This window comes from Amia ocellicauda, chromosome 23 (assembly GCF_036373705.1).
Source record: "Amia ocellicauda isolate fAmiCal2 chromosome 23, fAmiCal2.hap1, whole genome shotgun sequence".
Taxonomy (NCBI): domain Eukaryota; kingdom Metazoa; phylum Chordata; class Actinopteri; order Amiiformes; family Amiidae; genus Amia; species Amia ocellicauda.
In genome coordinates, this window is record NC_089872.1 from 5,414,417 (window position 1) to 5,434,673 (window position 20,257).

The window sequence follows — 20,257 nt, forward strand, 5'->3', positions numbered from 1 at the left end:
AGCTGAGTCGAGTAGTTGGTAAGGAAGGGTCGGATACAGCGTATGTTGCTCTGGAAGAATCTGCAGGTGCGTGTCAGCGTGGTGATGTGCTGGGTGTAGGAGAGCGCAGGATCGAGGGGATTTAGATGGAGAGATCAGCAGAAGATGAGGAAGGGGGGTGAAATCCAATTTGGAGAGGTTGAGCTTGAGGTGGTGCGAGTGCATCCAGGGGGAGATAGACAAGCAGGAAGATGTGAGAGGAGATGACAGGGTCAGAAGAGGGAAAAGAGGAAGATCTGGGCATCATCAGCATAGAAGTGGTAGGAGAAACCATGGGATGCGATGAGGGGGCCCAGGGAGCGAGTATAGAGAGAGAATAGGAGGGGGCCCAGGACGGAGCCTTGTGGTTCGCCTGTGAGGAGAGGTTGGGGGGTGGATGAGGAACTTCGCCATGTCACTTGGTAGGTCCGGTCACTGAGGTAGGAGGAGAACCAGGTGAGAGCAGTTCCACAGATTCCAAGGTCAGCGAGGCAGGACAGGAGGATGGAGTCATCGACGATGTCAAATGCTGCAGAGAGATCAAGGAGCCCTGTTCCTCCTCCCTGCCTGGAAAGACAGGGGGAGTGGGACAGGACAAACAGAGAGGATAGGGAAGAAGGGGTGGTTTGAGTTCTCAGGGGGAGATCCATGTCTCAGTGAGAGCGAGGAAATCCAGAGAGTGGTGGGAGGCAAAAGCGGGGATGAAGTTGGCCTTGTTGGAAGTAGAGTGGCAGTTCCACAGACCACCAGAGAGTGGAGTAGACAGGAGGGAGGAGGAAGGAGGAAGGGAGAGACAGGAAGATGAGATTAGGGAAGCAATGGAGCACAGGTGCACGGCGAGAGGAAGGAGTGAGCAGGACAGGAATCGGCAAGATCGTCTCCTTGCAGTCTTCTCCCACAGTCCCACAGCTACAGTCCCTGCCCTTTGGAGATTAACTACTACATAAAGTTAATAGTCGTTCTACCTAGTATAGTATGGGTAGTATGTGGTTGATATATATTGAAAGGTTATCTCAATTAAAAGAATGCTTGAGTGCTGTTAGTTTTGCGAGTGTTTATAATGAAGCTAGTAAATTGAAATATATATTTGATGTTACGTTGTGGAGTGCACAGATCTCTACTGAGATTGTATTGTATTGACTGCTCTAATTGTTACCCAGTTTATACCAGACTACTGACAGATGACTTTGTTTTTTATTATTGCTGAGCCTTTGTAATGAAGTTGCTGATTAATACAAGATTTCCTACACTACTGAGCCGAGAACTAAGGCAACCCATGGCTTTAAGCTACAGTTTATTTGTTTGTGTATGTGTAATAATAATATTATTATTCCTTTTTTCTCAAGAAACGAATAACGACTAATATATTACGTTTTATCAGTAACGACCCCAACACTGTATGGAATCATAATAGGGTGTCAGCAAATTGATTGCAATCGTCCCTGTGCCACTGAACATTACATACATACATAAACACTCACTCTCTCTCTCTCTCTCTCTCTCTCTCTCTCTCTCTCTCTCTCTCTCTCTCTCTCTCTCTCTCTCTCTCTCTCACACACACACACACACATTGGTATATATATATATATATATATATATAATATATATATATATATATATATATATATATATGCACAGTGACGATTGCAATCCATTTGCTGACACCCCATTGTGATTCCCATTTCCAGGAGGAAACAGCCTCTTTCCTTCAAACCTGCTCGGATTCCCAGTTCCCTTTCCGCCAGGTCTCTGTCACATGACGGGTCAAAAATCATGGCTCCAGCAGGGAAAACACTCAATAACTTTTATTGCTAAGTTTTTCAAGCAGCAGCCCTTGCGTAATGTCGGAGCAGTTTGCGACTTCTGTCTCGGGTAAAACTAAAGACGCACGACTGAAAAGAGGATTTGAAGTCTAGCCCACCAAGAGGGATCCTGCAAGACGTTTTGCTCTTTTTTTTTTGTTTTGTCTCCTGTCGTAGTGGACTCCCACCTACCACGGGATTTCCTGAAAACTGCCGTTTGTGCTGGATGTAACAGGAAAGTTGCACATCGAGATGTCACAAACTGAAAACGTTACCCATCCAGTCTCAATGACCACCTCCGTCCAAAGCAGTGCTCTTAACGGGGACAATGAGAAACAGAACTGCAAAACCGAGCTGGTAAGAGATGCCCTTTTTCCACTCATCTGTTTTTGCTTTAAACTGCAACTCTACACTTCTGGGGCTTTCAGCTGCTCGACACACCGAGGAAGCATTGCAGTCTGAGCTCGGGGATGCCTTTTCTCGAGTGCACTTGGTGGGGTTGGGTCGTTTTAAACGGGACTTTAAATCTTCGTGCATTGAGCCCCGATCTCTAATCTGCGTGTAGGAATGTGCACTTCAGAAGTATAGCGGTCGCGCTGCTGTAGCGCAGATTTCGGCAGACCTGCTCAGATGTGCAGAATCTCGCCGATCCCATTGGTAGAGCCACGCAGAACTGCGGACATCTGCGCAACACGAAGGCGACCAGCGTTCGCAGGAAAATGAAACGGATGCTTATATTAAAAAAAAAAAGACGAGTATGTCCTAACACAACGTTTAGTTATGCCGTTTTTACGTTTACATAATATGCTCCTTATCTCCCATTCCGTTCAATTCAATTCAGTTCTTACTCGAGGGTCTAAAGCGTATGTGTAAAGTGTGCTGACATGAAGTGTACTATTGAATGCAATATTAAACGTGCCGTTTATTTAGTTGGTCAATCTGAACATTATCATCATATTATTATCATATTAAACGGTGGCAACTCAGGTTGAGAAAAAGCATCCATGACGTAAACAGGGAACGCAATTTTGAAAGTGTTAACTTTCTGCTTAAGATGAGTTGTTTCCTTCTTGTAGAATTAGTAAAATAAACCTATAAACATCTTATGATATAAATATGATTGGATTATCACTAGCAACCTCTTTATAGCTGTGACCAGGATGACTATTCTATATCCTTTATTCCTGTCTTAAACAATGTCAATGTATTTGAGTTGTATACGTCCAAATTTAGTATAGGGTGTACTGGTCACACTTTACTATAATGGTAAACAATTCTTAATAAATTGATCTATAAATACCACAGGAGTAACACGTGAATACTATGTGTTTCATCTGTATTCTGCTGTTAATCTCATACATTTTATTAATAATGTTGACCGCTGTTGTAAAATGTTACCATTATAAAAAAAAAAAAAACCTTTGCACTGGTTCAAAGGTTTCTCATGTTGTACATATGATGTTTTTTCAGCCTTGTTTTTGTCAAAGCCTGTCAAGCAGAAAAGAAAAACCAAATGCACATTTAAGAATCCTTCACCTATTTAAACATAATAATAAAATAAAACCTAAATAGTGTCTGTACAGAACATAAAACTACTTGGAATACAATTAAATTAATCTCTGGTTAATGTTATTAGAAGTGCATGTGTTACTTCTTATGAAAAAAATGTTATTGATTTGTTATTTTAAATGAAGTAACTCCAAGGTAACAGTCATACAGAGTGGTCAAAAATATGATAAAGCAGCAATAACAACAAAAAACTAGAAGTTGCATGCAACTTTTAAGGCTCCCATGTTGTAACAGTAGGTTTCAGATTTGAGCAGGCATTTGTAGTTTAAATGCATGTGTTGTTAAATGTGTGATTTTCAATTCTAATCCACTGTAGTATACATTTGAGGTTTTCAATCTTTTGTCACTTGAAGTGTGTATTTCAATGTCAGTGAGGTATAATATTAATTTCTTGATTGCATGCATCAATTTTGTAAGGTACCATTGTATTTTTCACTTGATTCTAGCATATATGTGAAGTTTGCATTGTGTCATTCAAGATGCAGAATGCAATTCCCAAGTTTGGCCACATGATGGAGGTAGAGGTCTACATAAGGAATGTCATGATTGGACTGACATGTGAAGCTGTCATTTTGGTTGGTGTACAGCAGCCAGGTTTTGTGTCCTATCAACTTGGCTTCATCAACTTTGACAGATCTTTGTATTAGTCTAATCACTAACAATTTAAGTACATTAGGCTATAGTTCTGAATATATTTGCTGTCATAAGTGACATAATGTAACACAATTTGGTGAGTTTTTGAATATGCTGATGGGTCAATTTCATGCTTTTATAAATATGCGTATTTAGCATATGTGCACAGTAATTTTCTTGTGGCTGCCATGTTGTTGCACACAGTCACTTATCTCTTGCAGACAGTTAGCAGTGTCTATGTAATACATGCAAAGTTTCAGGGAACTGGGCTTTAGAGTTCCAGAGTAGTAGCTGTTTTCATTTTCGCACGCGGACACATGTTAAATCCAACATTGCAGCTTAACCGTGTACCTCAAAAACTTAATTATCAGGTTTTATGTTCAAGGCACAGACATAGACATAGGTGCTGAGTTTCATCTGCATACTGCATTCCAGTGTAGAGGTAATCTGATACTTGTCTGAAGCGACGCATACGTTTTTTTTCATTGGCCCACAGCACCCATGTTTTTCACTGGGGCAACTAGCCTTTAACACCCTTGGTAGGACTCTGTACTAGTGTCATGCATGCCAATTTGTGTCACAGTGGGTAAAAGGGGCATGGATTAGAAGGCACCAAAGCTGGAATCAGAGAATGCTACATGGCGGACAAAGCGTGCGCCCGGGGAACTTCTGATGAACAAGCGTAGTAGTGGGGCATAAGGTATGCATGTGTATGAAGTGGCATAGGCATGTGTCATTAGGTTTTGGAGAAGAAGATTTCTGTTGCATTTCACAATTTAGACAATGTAGTATAGATTTGAGGTTTTCAATCTTTTGTCACTTGAAGTGTGTATTTCAGTGTCACTGGACTTTAATTTAAATGTCCTCATTGCTTGCTTCAATGATGTCAGGTACCATTGTATTTTTCACTTAATTCTAGCATATATGTGAAGTTTTCATTATTGTGTCATTCAAGATGCGGAATGCAATTCCCAAGTTTGGCCAAATGATGGAGGTAGAGGTCTATATAACGAATGTCAGTATATGGTTGAGGCTGTCATTTTCATTGGTGTATAGCAGTCATGTTTTTGTCCAATCAACTTGGCTTTTTCAACTTTGACAGATGTTTGTACTAGTGTTAATCACTGAAAATTGAAGCACCTTAGGATTCACTGTTCTGTAGATATTCACTGCTGCATGTGACTTGGCCTTCAGCATCGGTACCAGTGCGCCGTATCATCGTCGGTGACAAAACTCACCACAATCAAGAATAACATTGTAATTTATTATTGTGCCAAGTTTGGTGAGTTTTTGAATATCGCTCATGGGTTTTTGTTTGGGGTCAAAGTTCATGCTTTTATAAATACACGTATTTTGCATATGTGCTCAGTCATTTGCTTGTGGCTGCCATGTTCTTGCACGTAGTCACTTGCCTTTTGCACATGTTGACAACAGTTTTTGCATAAAGGTTTTGGTAAGCAGAGTATTCATGGTCAAGTTCCCCCTCTTGTGGTCAAATATTTTAAGGAACAAGCCAGTTACAATCTCAATAAACCAACTACACTTATTTTAGTTAAATATATCAATTTAATTACATGATTAATACCATCAATACCTCTAATATCATAATATATTAGTAAACACTTGATTCTCTAAGTCTCATTTTGTGTACACAATCTAACCATTTAAGTAGCTTAAGATTGCTGCTGACAATTTGCAGTTACCTTCTCAAGCTTATTTAGTTGCATACCTGGTATTTCATATAGTTATCACATAGATTTCTGATGTGTGCATTATATATATTTACAGCTGGAAAAGCGAAGTACATCACTATGGAGCAAATAGCTCCAATTCGTTTTTACTATTGCGCCTGACCGAGTATGTCCGTTTTCTCGGGTTTAGCTCACACAGTACACGTCTTATGTTCACCCTTTCAAATCTACTTTATAGAGCCAACGATTCTACATCTTACCATAAATTACGATTTCACTGAGAGAGAAGAGGACAAAATTCGCACCCCCCCCCCCGTTGCATCGTTAACATGATATAAACTCGTTGTGATCTCAGATTGAAATTACTTTCAAATGAAAGCAATAACCCACCGCTACAGATCCAGCAATGCTATTGCTCTTGTACCACTGTCCATTTTCATGTATTTATTTTATAAAACGTGTATTAATGTTTCTTATGAATCACATTTAATCCTATATTTTAGTTGCTTTTCTTCACGGTTTCTCTACAGCTGAAATAATCCCTCAATAGTTTGTGTACTTGTTATAAAAAAATCAAACGAACAAGGAAACAAAAACAAGCTTTAAACAGCTTAAAACTCCTGCAGCTTTTAAAATCGTAGTTACCTTCTCAACCTTATTTAGTTGCTTACTTGATGTTTAATTTGGTTGTCACATTAATTACCGATGTGTTGTGTTAATTTTAGCTTCAGGTGGCACTCGGTCTCAGTTTGAAATTACTTTCAAATTAAAGCAATAACCCACCGCTACAGATTCAGCAATGTCATTGCTGTTGTACCACTGTTCATATTCATGTATTTATTTAAATAACTTGTATTTTCGTGTTTTGTCAATCACTTTTAATTCTGTTTTAGTTTCACTTTCGGTTTGTCTCGCTTTTCTCCACGGCTTCTCTATTGCTGAAACAATCCCTAACTATAATCTCAGTTTACACTATTTGTATTTGCTTGCAGAAGTGTCTGTGTGTTTAAACAGATACTTTCCATTGTAATAATGTTGCAAGTGACTGATAGATCTTAGTTTTAGTTTAGTTTTGTACATGCCAAAGATGGCGCCTGAATCTTGTTTTCTCAGTGAAAAATACGATATATGCTGCCACAAGTGGTGAAAGTGCGTCATTACAGTCAGAAAATTGGACAAAATTGACTTTTTGTCTCAAACATTTGTTCATTGCTCCCATATTTCTTCATGTAGGAACTTTTCTTATAGAATATTTGTAGAGAACAGTCCAAAGATGCTGTATACCAAAGCACACATCAGTCAGTCAAATGGTCTATAAGGAGTTGAGACTGAAGTGTTTTCAGCATAATCGAACATTGTGGGCACACCATGTGATTTATCAATTTACTGTTATATCCAAATCAAGTATTAACATAAGCGCACTATGTAGAAAAAGTTCCATAACTCAACTCTTTACCATTCCTGAGAAAATGATGTTTAAAAACAGTCATTTTTTTGGACTACAGTCAAGATGGCTGCCAAACCATGTGACTTTAGGGCACCATATTGCATTCGAGTGACCATACCATAGACCCCTACACTCATACCAAGTTTGGTGAGTTTTCACCAAGCGGTTCAAAAGTTATAGGCATTTGAAAATATTCTGGCGGAAGAAAAGAAAAATAATAATAAAAATCCTTACAACAACAATAGGCTTCCGGGCATCCTGGACCTGGAAGCCTAATAATAATAATAAAAATCCTAACAGAAACAGTAGGCTTAGAGCACTTCCTGCATGGAAGCCTACAAATGTTATAAAACTGACTCTGTTGTGGAGTCCTGTGTGACAATGAGGGAGGGCTTAAAGAGGGTAATTCAAGTGGTAGCTGCGCTTGACTGCTTTTAAAACGCCATCTTCATACAAAGATGGAAACGTTTGAGGGCGATGCTGCACAGAGCCACATGAGACTTGGTGACCTTGAGCACTTGGCTGTAATGTCATCTACTACATGTTGGCCGCTCCTGTACCTTACGGTCTTCCGTTGACTTGCAGGAGCTTCAGCTGGCAGCCGCATATGTGTCGGATGCTCAGTACAACAGGAACGTCTGCTTTGAGAAGACCCCGCAGGGCATCAGGTTAGTAAAGAGTTGGCAGGGGCATGAATGAAAACCTGGAAGATCGAATGGGGGGCCTGGGGTGGACATCCCTCACTGGGGGAATGAGAGGGACACAGACAATCCACCATTATCTGAACCACTTGGTTGCTGAACCACATGAGTGTTCCACTGGTTCGACGGTGTTTTCTAGGGGTGATTGGCATGTAAAATTGAAGAGCAGCTGTAAGAAGAGTTTTTGTAAATTAGCCAGTGCTGTGGGGAGAAATGAGTTAAACTGATTCAGCTGGTGTGAGAAGAGAGGGATTCATCAGACAGAGTGTGTCTTCTGTGCTTATTGGTCTTTCTCTCACCAGGTGAATCAGTGTCTGTCATTTCCTCGCATGTGTCTCATCTGTAAATGTGAGGCGTTTCAGTCAGTCATTCTGTACCCCATCCAGAAAACATCCATTCAAGTGCAGAACAAGTGCAAAAATTTGCCTTGCCTGGACTCTTTTGTCAGTGCTTCTGGAACTTTCTATCCATGTGACTAGCCTGTTCGGTGCTTGTGGTAACAGCTGCTTTCTCCCTGTGGGAAAATGAAGGAAAATGAAAGTGCGCAGAGTATAGTAAATTCAGCCTGTTGTAAGATTTAGGCCGAGACCAAATGAAAACCTTGGCCTACATGCTAATTGCATATTTCTTATGCGTGATGGCATTTCTTTTTAATATCAAAGTAGTAGAACATGTCTTTGAATGCGCTGTGTTGCCCGTTCAGAGTCCTGACATCACTTCCACAGAACACCTCCGGGATGAACTGGCACAGCGGTTCATGAAAGCTGCAGAGATGGACTTCACTCTCTGCACTAGAAATGGTGTTATGGACTGGCAGCTGTCATTAAAGTCTATGACCTAAAACAGAATATTTTTAAAAGATTGATTTATAGAATGCATTTTTTTTTTTAAAGGTGGGAAAAAGTGGACAAATGGTGTATTTTACAGTGCATCCGGAAAGTATTCACAGCGCTACACTTTTTCCACATTCTGTTATGTTACAGCCTTATTCCCAAATGGATTAAATTCATTATTTTCCTCAAAATTCTACAAACAATACCCCATAATGACAATGTGAAAGAAGTTTGTTTGAAATCTTTGCAAATTTATTAAAAATAAAAAACTAAAAAAGCACATGTACATAAGTTTTCACAGCCTTTGCCATGACACTCAAAAATTGAGCTCAGGTGCATCCTGTTTCCACTGATCATCCTTGAGATGTTTCTACAACTTGATTGGAGTCCACCTGTGGTAAAAAATTCTGCAGCATTGACGGTCCCAATGAGCACAGTGGCCTCCATCATCCGTAAATGGAAGAAGTTTGGAACCACCAGGACTCTTCTTAGAGCTGGCTGCCCGGCCAAACTGAGCGATTGAGGGAGAAGGGCCTTAGTCAGGGAGGTGACCAAGAACCCGATGGTCACTCTGACAGAGCTCCAGCGTGTCTCTGTGGAGAGAGGAGAACCTTCCAGAAGAACAACCATCTCTGCAGCACTCCACCAATCAGGCCTGTATGGTAGAATGGGCAGACGGAAGCCACTCCTCAGTAAAAGGCACATGACAGCCCTGAAGGCACCTGAAGGACTCTCAGACCATGAGAAACAAAATTCAAAGACAAAGATTGAACTCTTTGGCCTTAATGGCAAGCGTCATGTCTGGAGGAAACCAGGCAACGCTCATCACCTGGCCAATACCATCCCTACAGTGAACCATGGTGGTGGCAGCATCATGTTTTTGGGATGTTTTTCAGCGGCAGGAACTGGGAGACTAGTGAGGATCGAGGGAAAGATGAATGCAGCAATGTACAGAGACATCCTTGATGAAAACCTGCTCCAGAGCGCTCTGGACCTTTATTTAATTTAAGGACATATTAAATGACTACAGGGGGCACCCCCCTCCATGTTTGTGAAAGCAAAATAAGGATTTTCTCATCTATAAATTAGTTTTTAACGTGTGAAAGAGGACTCAAGTCAAGCAGCCAACCAACCAATAAGCTGCTTTCTGTCTTTTAGATTGTATTGGCTCTACAACCACTGGGGGATGCGGGTTATCATATACATCTTCATCATCATCGATATGGCCCTTGCTGTGTTTGAAGACCCGGCTCTCGTTCCTTTACCGATATGGGTAAGCACTGCAAAAAAGCAGGAAATAAATGGACCTGAAAGAAAATACATGTAACTTTTAGTAGTAGTAATAGTAGTTTTATTATTATATTATCAACTTTGTTATAATTTAATGACTAAGTTGTATTGAAAGCATATTTGTGATGGGACATACAGGGCACCCAGGATGACTGAGAAGGATCTTGTTCATAGACTGAAGGCTGTGCTTTGGTAGAGAGAGAGCTTTCTTTAGTGGTTTCATTAACTGCTTAACACACAACTCCCTATTTCTCTGGACCCTTAAAAGATTCCCTTGACAGAAGTGGAAGCTTTGATTTAGCATCTCAATCCAATGCATTACCATGTACATCCCAAGAGAAGTGTCTGGAAATAGCCCCATTATCTCCTACATTTCGGAAGTCGCTGGTAATATTTAGTGATTTAGTCTTGACCAACAGTCTTATCCACTAGGATCCTCTTGTCCTCATTTAAGTTTTGTCTTTCCTCACCACAAACTGTCTGAGAATGATTCTGAGTGAGAGACACTAACACTTTGTGTAAATCTACAAGCAGTTTTACATGAATAGCAATATTATCATGATTTCACTTGCAGTCACAAACTATTCTGATTGCAAAGGGCCCAGTAAATGACCTAAAACTGGAGACATAAAATGCTAACTACAAAAAGGAATATGGAGCCCAGCCCCCAAATCTTATATATATATAAATATATGTAATGTCTGTTAATTTTTACTTAAAGCATCTTTTCTTCTAAGGGCTTCAGAATCCCCTCATTGGGTCAATCTAAATCTCATCAGTTCATGGAAAAATAGGATTTGACTCCTAGGGCCTGTCGTCACATCACTCTAAAATGTGCAAAAATCATCTAAGCATTACAGGGATCATGTAAGATACCAAAGTGGCTTCAAACTTAGTCTTCCTCAGGTAACGAGTCAGAATGTCATGGTGTTTCTGATTCATTTGGCAAAATTGACAGGTCCTCTTTCTTGTGCCAGCCAAAAGGACAGGAGATGAACCAGAGGTGATTCTGATGATGTCAAACCGCACCTTCATCCTTTCCCTGTGTCGTTATTCCTTTTTTCGGATTGTTTTCCAGGCAACGTCTGTGGGAGAGTTAATCTGTCTGTGCGCCTTCACTGTGCGTCTGGTCCACTATGCCAAAGTCATCCCACGGCAGAAGTTCTGGAAAGATCCCAAAAACATTTGCATCATGATTGTCATATTAGTAAGTAGTCTGTGTTCGGTGTTTCAAACTTTCCAAGGGCACAACAGAAATGTCTCATGTAGACTGTAAGAGTTCAGTCCACACTGAGTTGGGTATTTTAGGGTCCTGAACAGGAAGCATTGGCATTTATATTTAAATTAAACATTCACCGTTAAATTCACATACTGTATTATATGTCACATTGGATAGGGTCTCAGTCAAACTAATGCTGAGAAAACCTTGTTGTCTTCAACTTTGTATTGACTAATCAGGAAAATAGTGTCTGTCATATGAAAGTGAAATTTAAATGCATTCGGAATAGTAAGTTACATATTTGCACTTTAATTTAGTTTTGTTGGTGAATGGCAATGGCTTTTGCATTTGGAAATTCTCAGTTTCAACATCTGCAAGTAACCTACGTTTGCATTTCAATCCAAATCTGCCTCTCTCCCCAGCTCACATTAGTGGATATGATCATATTTGGGTCCCTGAAGGCCTTTGGGTACTATGGGGTTCGCTGGTCACGTGTGCTGAGACCTCTGTTCCTTGTTAACATCACAGAAGGCCGTCAGGTATCCAGCTTCATCATTCTCTTATATATATTTATCATTAGTGACTATTATTTCCAGCAATATTCAATGGCAAAGGTCTGGATTTCAAATTACAGAATGCTTTTTCACACCTTTTTGAAGAAGTCCCAAAGTCGACCAACTGATTCCCTGGGAAAACATATTGTACATGTTTTTCACATTCAAAACATTTTCCTATCATCTGTTGTGAATTTTGTATTCTATTTTCATGGGTGGTCTGGTTTCAATTAGTGAGTGCTGATCAGCTAGTAAAAATGATGATGCAGAAGTTAAGCTTGGTTTGGAGATTGATTGAGGTGTTTAAGATTTCTCTTCTGTCTCTCACTTTCCCACAATGCCCTTTCCCTCCCACCCATGTCTCCTGCAGGTTCGAAGGGCATTCAGGAGTATTCGAAACACCTTGCCACAAATCTTGTATGTGTTTCTGCTGTTCATGTTCAGCATCCTGATGTTCTCTCTTATGGCACTCAAACTGTTTGGAAAAAGGCAAGTGTTTGGAATGTCTCTTATGTTTGTTCATGTGGTTTTATAATGTAAGTTATTTATTAATTATTTGACTCTTGCTTTTATCCTGGGACGGCAGAAGTGCACTATAGAAGGGTGGGAGGGATATCCATACATTGCAAGTTACAGTGTACGGTACTGTTGAGCTTTAGAAAGTACTCTCCAAAGTACATTCACTCTTCCAAAGTGAACCATACAATATTGAATTTGGAATTGGCAACTTTTAACTTTCAAAATATATAATAGTGTACTTGTAGTGAAATATCTGATTCACTGCCTATGATAGTTAAGTCTTGAGGTCAGTGTCACATACTGCAGTGATGCATATTGTTTTTAAGCCCATGTTAAATTGTTTGACTGACCTACATTTTTATTCCTGCAAATGAATATTGCCTTATCCTAACAATGTATGCATTGCCATCAAATTATATAGAGTATGTTATACTAACAGTTTCTTTTGGTATATGGGAAGGCCCTTAAAATAACCTCCTTGGAACGTCTAGTTGGCCATTCGAGTGCCTGTCTGTAATTTTGTTTGCCCTTAAATGATTTAGTGTGCAGAAAAAAAGACCACCAAGAAAGCCAGATATGCGCATGGGAAGGCAGCGAGCAGAAGAGTAGCCAGGAATGTGGAAATCGGGTTACGTACCAAGTTGCATTTCTGAGGCAGAGTAGGCTGTTGCAAGACTACAGTGCAGATGGTGGGGGAGCAGCATTGGTGGGTAGACTGATGCAGCTCTCACTGACAACTCATAGTTACAGGTCATAGTTACCCATTAATACTGTTTATTAGGTGAACGTATTTTACATTTTACATTTTACAGATAAAAGCATTCAAAATTTTAATTCTTGTGACTACATTTTTTTTAAATCAATTACTAAAATCACTTAAAAAAAAATTAAAATCTCAAAGTGATTAAATTCAAAATAACTGAACATCTGCTAACCAACAAAAAATGTCAAATACATTGAAAATAACTGAAAATGAATCGGACAAATCAAAAAAATAAAATAAAACAGGAAAAATAAAAAACAAACCAAAACAGTCCAATTCATTTAAAATTAAAACCAAACGGCCAATGCATTTGACAAAGAAATATAACAAAAACAACCCAAAAAACCAATCAAACTAGTGTTTTTAAAAACAACTAAATCTTTAAAAACAATTAAAATTCATTTTAAAATATAATCTTTTATAAAATAATTAAAAGATCTTGGCTCGGGCTCCAGCAGCGGGAGATGGTCGTCCCCGGAGGTGGGTCCCATCAAGGGATCCTAAGCTCCCCCAGATCTTTTATGTGCCAGATCTTGTAGGCTTCCTCCTTGCCCCTCTGATGGACCTCCAGATTGACATACTCACGAATGAGTACCATGCCCCTCCGCGCGGTGACAATCGGGTCCAGCTCCTGCTTATTAAAAAGGCAGATGTTCCGTCCCTCCCACAGGGCCTGCTTCACTGCGCAGACGACACGCCACCAGCACCTCAGGGAGGGAGATGTTATTCCTTTGGCAGGGCCATAAAGGATCCGCTGGGCGGTCGTCCGCACAGGAACGGCAAACCTGCGGAGGAACGGGAAAAACAGGAGCCAGACCCTGCAGGCGGAGGGGCAATCCCTAAAGATTAGAGCCTCTGTCTCCTTCCCCAGGCAACCCTTATAGGGGCAGGTGTCATAAGGAGCTATGCCCCTTCTGTGCATGAACACTCGCGTGGGGAGACACCGACTCACAGCCATCCAGGAGACCTCTTTCTGTGTATTCGTGAGGCAAACGTGCGTAGCGTTAGCCCAGATAAACCGGCAGGTTTCGGGAGGGAAATCTTCTATCCGGCTGGTCTCCTGGGTAGATCTCATCTGGCTACAGATGGTCTTATAATCCCAGGAGGCCAGCACGACTTTATGGAGGCCTACTTCGAGCGCAAAGGCTCGGAGCACCCTGTAGAACGGCGGGGGATCCCACGAGTGCGGCTTGGTGTTATCCATGGCACAGAGGCCGAATGGTCTCAGGCTGCGGGCAAAATAAAAGCGGTTCATAAAACTCACTTTCTTGCCAGCAGCCTGGATGTTCTTGACCACATAGGCCAGCCCCTGCGCCTTTACCAGCCGCACAACGTCCGGGGCCCCCCTGCCTCCATCCAGGGTACCCTTCACCATCTGCACTCTTTTCAGCCTCTCCATTTTGCTCCCCCAGACAAACCGAAATATAATTCGGGTCACTAGTTTTGCGATGACCTTGTCTGGGGGGAAGATCATTAATACTGTTTTATTGTTTGGAGTATTTTACATTTAACAAATAAAAACAATTCAAATTTTTAATACTTATGATTAAAAACTTTTTTTTAAATCAATTCTTAAAATCACTTACATTTTTTAAAATCTTTGTGATTTAACAAAAACAAAAAAACTTAACTTTAAATAAACAAGTGCACAAAACAACAAAATAAACGTGATTAAAGCAAAACTGCTAACCAACATAAAAGTCAAATACATTGATAATAACTGAAAATGCACTGGACAAAAAAAATAAAAAAAACAATTAAAAAGGTAAAAATAAAAAACAAACAAAAAGGTCCAATGCATTTAAAATTAAATCCAAAACGGACAATGTATTTGACAAAAAAATAGAACAAAACTAAACCAAAAAAACCCCTAAACAATTAGTGTTTTAAAAACAACTAAATCTTTAAAAACAGTTAAAATTCATTTTTAAAAGTCATTTTAAAATCAATCATTCATAAAATAGTTAAAAGATCTTGGACTCGGGCTCCAGCAGGGGGAACTGACCGTCCCCGGAGGTGGGTCCCATCATGGGATCCTAAGCTCCCCCAGATCTTGTATATGCCAGCTCTTATAGGCTTCCTCCTTGCCCCTCTGATGGACCTCCAGATTGACGTAGTCTCTCACAAGCACCATGCCCCTCCGCGCGATGACAATCGGGTCGACCTCCTGCTTATTGAATAGACAGATTTTCCGTCCCTCCCACAGGGCCTGCTTCACTGCGCAGACGACACGCCACCAGCACCTCAGGGTGGAAGATGTTAATCCCCTGGCAGGACCGTATAAGATCTGCTGGGCCGTCGCCCGCGCAGGAACGGCAAACCTGTGGAGGAACGGAGAAAACAGGAGCCAGACCCTGTAGGCGGAGGGGCAATCTCTAAAGATGGGAGCCTCCGTCTCCTTCCCCAGGCAACCCTTATAGGGGCAGGTGTCATAAGGAGCTATGCCCCTTCTGTGCATGAACACTCGGGTGGGGAGACACCGACTCACAGCCATCCAGGAGACATCTTTCTGCGTATTCGTGAGGCAAACGTGCGTAGCGTTAGCCCAGATAAACCGGCAGGTTTCGGGAGGGAAATCTTCTATCCGGCTGGTCTCCTGGGTAGATCTCATCTGGCTACAGATGGTCTTATAATCCCAGGAGGCCAGCACGACTTTATGGAGGCCTACTTCGAGCGCAAAGGCTCGGAGCGCCCTGTAGAACGGCGGGGGATCCCACGAGTGCGGCCTAGTGTTATCCATGGCGCAGAGGCCGAATGGTCTCAGGCTGCTGGCAAAATAAAAGCGGTTCATGAAACTCACTTTCTTGCCAGCAGCCTGGATGTTCTTGACCACATAGGCCAGCCCCTGCGCCTTTATCAGCCGCACAACGTCCGGGACCCCCCTGCCTCCATCCAGGGTACCCTTCACCATCTGCACTCTTTTCAGCCTCTCCATTTTGCTCCCCCAGACAAACCGAAATATAATTCGGGTCACTAGTTTTGCGATGACCTTGTCTTGGGGGAAGATCATTCCTACGTAGAGGAGTATCGGGAAGAGGATGGCCTTTACGACCAGCACCTTACCAGCCATCATCAAGATCCTTGTGCTCCAGCCGTGGATCTTCTTTTGGACCTTAGATATGGCCTCCTCCCAGCTCCGGGTGCCCGTGTTGGTCCCGTCGATCGTGATCCCCAGAACCTTGATAAACGGCTTCACAGGGAACACGGTCGGCGGGCCCCGGCCGACAGGCCATGCCCTGGAGAGGTATACCTCGCTCTTGGCCTTGTTGACAGCGGCCCCCGTCGCCCTGCAGAAGCCGTCCAGCAGTTCCTCGACCCTGGCCACGGCCACGTCGTCTATGTAGGCCAGGGCCTTCAGTTGCTCTCCGCCGGAACCCGGGAGATGGAAACCTGTCACCCGGACGTCACGGCGGATCGCCTGCATGAATGGCTCCAGACAGAGGACGTACAGCAGGGCCGACAGGGGACAACCCTGCCGGACCCCCGACCTGACCGGAAATGGCGTTTCACAAGGACCGTGCTGCTTAGACCGCTGTAAATGATCTTAACCCATTTCCTCAGGCCAAGAGCGAGACCCATCCTCTCCATGACGAGCTGCAGGTATTCGTGGCCCACTCTGTCGAAGGCTTTCTCCTGGTCCAAGCTGATTAGGACCAGGGGAAGCCCTCTCTCGTTCGAGTAGGCCACGACATCCCTGAGCAGCATGGGAAGATCATTAAGCTTGAACAATTGCCCCTTGAGGGTTCCCTGTTAGAATTGGCTACAACATCCCGCTCAGACCCCCCCACGCCGGTCCTACAGGCGGTCCGGGGGCTGATGCAGATGCAGGTTGATCCGGAAATAATTACCATGTTTATACCTTTTGTTTCGGACATGAATTCATATTTTACCAATGAAGTTGGATAAACTACCCTGATGAAATAAATGCAACATTTTCGCTTTAATTATTTTCATAAACAATTTCTTTCTCAATTTAAAAAAATATATTTTTCTTACCAGAAAATTTGTAACCCAGGAGGGGACACCATACTTTACCAATTACCTCGACATTGTGTTTGAACTGTATGTGCTGGTGACCACCGCGAACAGCCCTGATGTCATGTGAGTATCTGGTACATTATACATTTCATCTGTGCTATATTCATACTTTGATTTGCTATTTACAGAGCAGATAATTGCGCATAGAAGTTCATATTCCGCAGCTTTCGTTTTGCTAAAACCTTGAAAGACGTCAAAAAGAGCTCAGAGCGAGCAATTACAGTTTCAACCAAGCTGCATTATTACAGTCGAATGGCACGACATTGAATTACTGTACCAAGGCCGACTTTCCAGCTGGGTAATAAGACATGGATTTTGCAAAAGTATGGGGCATTGAAAAGCAATATTCAATAGCCCTGTTCATTATGAAAATTTAAGAACTATGATGTGGAAGTGAAATGTTCAAAATATCCCCTAAATACCCACTTACCTTTTCTGTACCCTGGAAGTCTAACACATTTATTTGCCTTTACATTGTCTTAAAGGATGCCAGCCTACAATAACAGCTTGTTTTTTGCGGCTTTCTTCGTGTTGTATATTGTCATCAACACCTACATCTTCATGTACGTATTCCTGGCTGTTGTCTACAACAACTACAAGAAACATCTGAAGGTAAATTTTCTTTGGAGAAAGTCGAGAGGTTCCTGAGTTTCATTTTCTGTATTCACTCTGTAATTGTATGATTGTATTCAACAAATTAGTTGGTCAAATAAAGTAATATTCATAAAGAAGAATACATTTAGAAACCCTTTTTTGGAAATAATTTTATAGTTATTATTTTTATTGATGCAGTAGAAATAAATATTCTTGAGAGAGACGATAGAGTTGAAATGACACCTGAAAAGGAGAAGGTGAGAGAGAGAGAGGAACAAATGGTGAGAACCACAGATTCCAAAGAAGGAAAAAAAATGGAGGAGAAATAAGAGAGGAAAGTGGATAAATGGGAGAGATGAAGTGACTGATGGGCAAAGTGTGTGTGGTGTGTCTCTCACAGGAAGAAGTGAGACAAGTGGTGAGGGCGAAGAGAGACAAGATGGTGCGGGCCTTCGTGGTGCTGCAGGAGAGCCGGGGGGGGCAACCGGTCGTTGCGCAGGAGGACTGGAACCAGCTGGTCAAGATGGTGCAGCCGGACATCAGCACCTCCCACCGGCAGCTGCTGTGGAGCGTGTGCAATGAGGACAAGAATGGATACATAGGTTCGTTTCCTGTCCGGCGACTTACAGTAATCGTGAAACTATGATGTCATGCTGAGGTCACCCCCTCTCTAAAAGATGGAAAACAAACATCCCTTGCCAGTTATTTATTTAATGAAGCATTTAATTTGCTTTTGTTGGGTGAAACCCTAAATCTCAGAGACTACTGGAAGTTATTTTGTGTTTTCTGAAAGATGTGTGTACATAATATGGGCCTCATGGGTACAAATGTGTAAACAGTTAGCATGGGTGACTTGTCTCCACAGGGAAAGCTGCCTTTGTACAGCTGGCTGACCTCCTTAACATCCAGGTTATCACCCTGAAGTCTCGCATCCACCCCCTGCAAATTAGATTTCCACGGCTTTACAGCTCGGCGGCTAGCAGGCTGATCTGCCGCCTGGTGCGGCACAAGTAAGTGTCTTTATCTGGAGGTCCCTCCCCTAAACCTCACAGGCTTCCGTAGGACTTTCTTCTCCAGTCAAGCCACATCTGAGTGTTCGCTGTCCCTGTGGTGAAAAGCACACAGCTTTGCACAAGAAACCATGTTATTGTTGATTTCCAGTTTTTCTAAATGTGTTTTGTTTTTGTGAAGCACCACTGAATTTGGTCGGAAATCATTTATTTTTGGTACCAAGGGAACTGGGAATAACTATGAACATAAGAACATAAGAAAGTTTACAAACAAGAGGAGGTCATTCGACCCATCGTGCTTGTTTGGTGTCCATTAATAATAAGTGATCTTAGTTATGGATGAGGTTAAAGGCCTATTATGTAAAGCTATCGCTGCTGTAGCGTAAGGTACACTTATAAATATCAATTAAAGAAGTGAATTGATAGTATCACCTTATCACAAATCCTGGAATCTTGTAGAACTCAATTTCTGTAATAATTGCACGCAGACACCAATTCCAAAGATATAAATTGTCAAATTTATTCAAAAACAAAGACTAAATGTAGCACTACACTAATTATACAAAACGGAAAAACTAATTAAAATTCAACTCTAGATCAATAAGTCAAAGACAAATCACTTCCGTGACCAAATCAAATACCATGGGATCGCATATGATAACACACAAATCGTTAAACAAAAAAGGTTATAAACACATTGACTACAATACCGGTTAGTAAGACGAAGGTGAGTCTCTCATTAGTATTGTTAGTCAGACATTAAATAACTACGCAGGTTAGTATTTATGTCAGGTAACTTCTCGTTATATATATATATCAGTCTCATTTACGTTTAGGTGCCGAGAAAGATCCTATCATTACTTGTTACCACAATTTCCCTTAACTGATTATTATTCAATGATTAAGGATAGGCAGGGCCACCTATAATCTGGTGTCTATTAACTTGTGTCAATTTCAGACTAAACAGTGAAACAGGAATGAGAAGATATTTCTCGGCGTTGACAGATTTTATTTCTAAAATGATCAACAAAACAGTTTAATGCAACACACATTTATATTTAAGCAAAACTAAATGATATTACACATTCTAGAGTTATGAATCACAGATTAACATTTCTAATTGAATTCTCAAATGTCATGAATCACAAACCCCAAACTGTTAAACTTATCTGAACTTCGTCGCAGAGAGGCCTCTCTGGCTTCGGGCTCAGATAACAGCACACGGCACGAGGTCTGTGTGGTTTGGAACAAAGGCAGTCCGGTTTGGCTTTGTCCAAGAACTTCCACTCAGTCGATGCACCTGGAAGTTGGGGTTTCGCGAATATAGAGTCTTTTCCAAACAGATTTTCCACTGGTTTGAAGGCTCCAAGGTTGTGCACAAAATGTTCTTGGCAAGCAGGGTCTCTCACCATACTTATTTGAAGACAAAGTCTTTGAGGAAAGCAGGGCCCTGTTTGGTTCCAAGGGTCGAGTTTCTTAAGACTCAAATAGCTATTTAAATGACTGACACTTTCGTATACAGTCGACTTTGTCCAGCTGTAAAACTCCACTGATCAGGTGGGCACAGGTGGGCATG

General features: G+C 41.6%; 1 protein-coding gene across 3 annotated transcripts in view; it reads left to right on the forward strand.

The window, feature by feature from the left end:
* The first annotated feature begins 1,762 nt into the window (after nucleotides 1-1,762).
* The window catches only part of tpcn3 (two pore segment channel 3), a 32,470-nt gene continuing 13,975 nt past the window's right edge, over nucleotides 1,763-20,257 (forward strand). Inside the window, exons 1-10 of one of the 3 annotated variants that reach the window (XM_066696838.1) lie at nucleotides 1,763-2,177; nucleotides 7,746-7,828; nucleotides 9,853-9,967; nucleotides 11,063-11,191; nucleotides 11,626-11,742; nucleotides 12,128-12,246; nucleotides 17,039-17,140; nucleotides 17,563-17,689; nucleotides 18,072-18,273; nucleotides 18,537-18,681. In XM_066696838.1, the coding sequence (XP_066552935.1) occupies nucleotides 2,073-2,177; nucleotides 7,746-7,828; nucleotides 9,853-9,967; nucleotides 11,063-11,191; nucleotides 11,626-11,742; nucleotides 12,128-12,246; nucleotides 17,039-17,140; nucleotides 17,563-17,689; nucleotides 18,072-18,273; nucleotides 18,537-18,681 (1,244 nt within the window). In that variant the 5' untranslated portion in view covers nucleotides 1,763-2,072. The remainder of the gene's footprint in view (nucleotides 2,178-7,745; nucleotides 7,829-9,852; nucleotides 9,968-11,062; nucleotides 11,192-11,625; nucleotides 11,743-12,127; nucleotides 12,247-17,038; nucleotides 17,141-17,562; nucleotides 17,690-18,071; nucleotides 18,274-18,536; nucleotides 18,682-20,257) is intronic. The other 2 variants (XM_066696840.1, XM_066696839.1) reach the window with 2 other exon arrangements.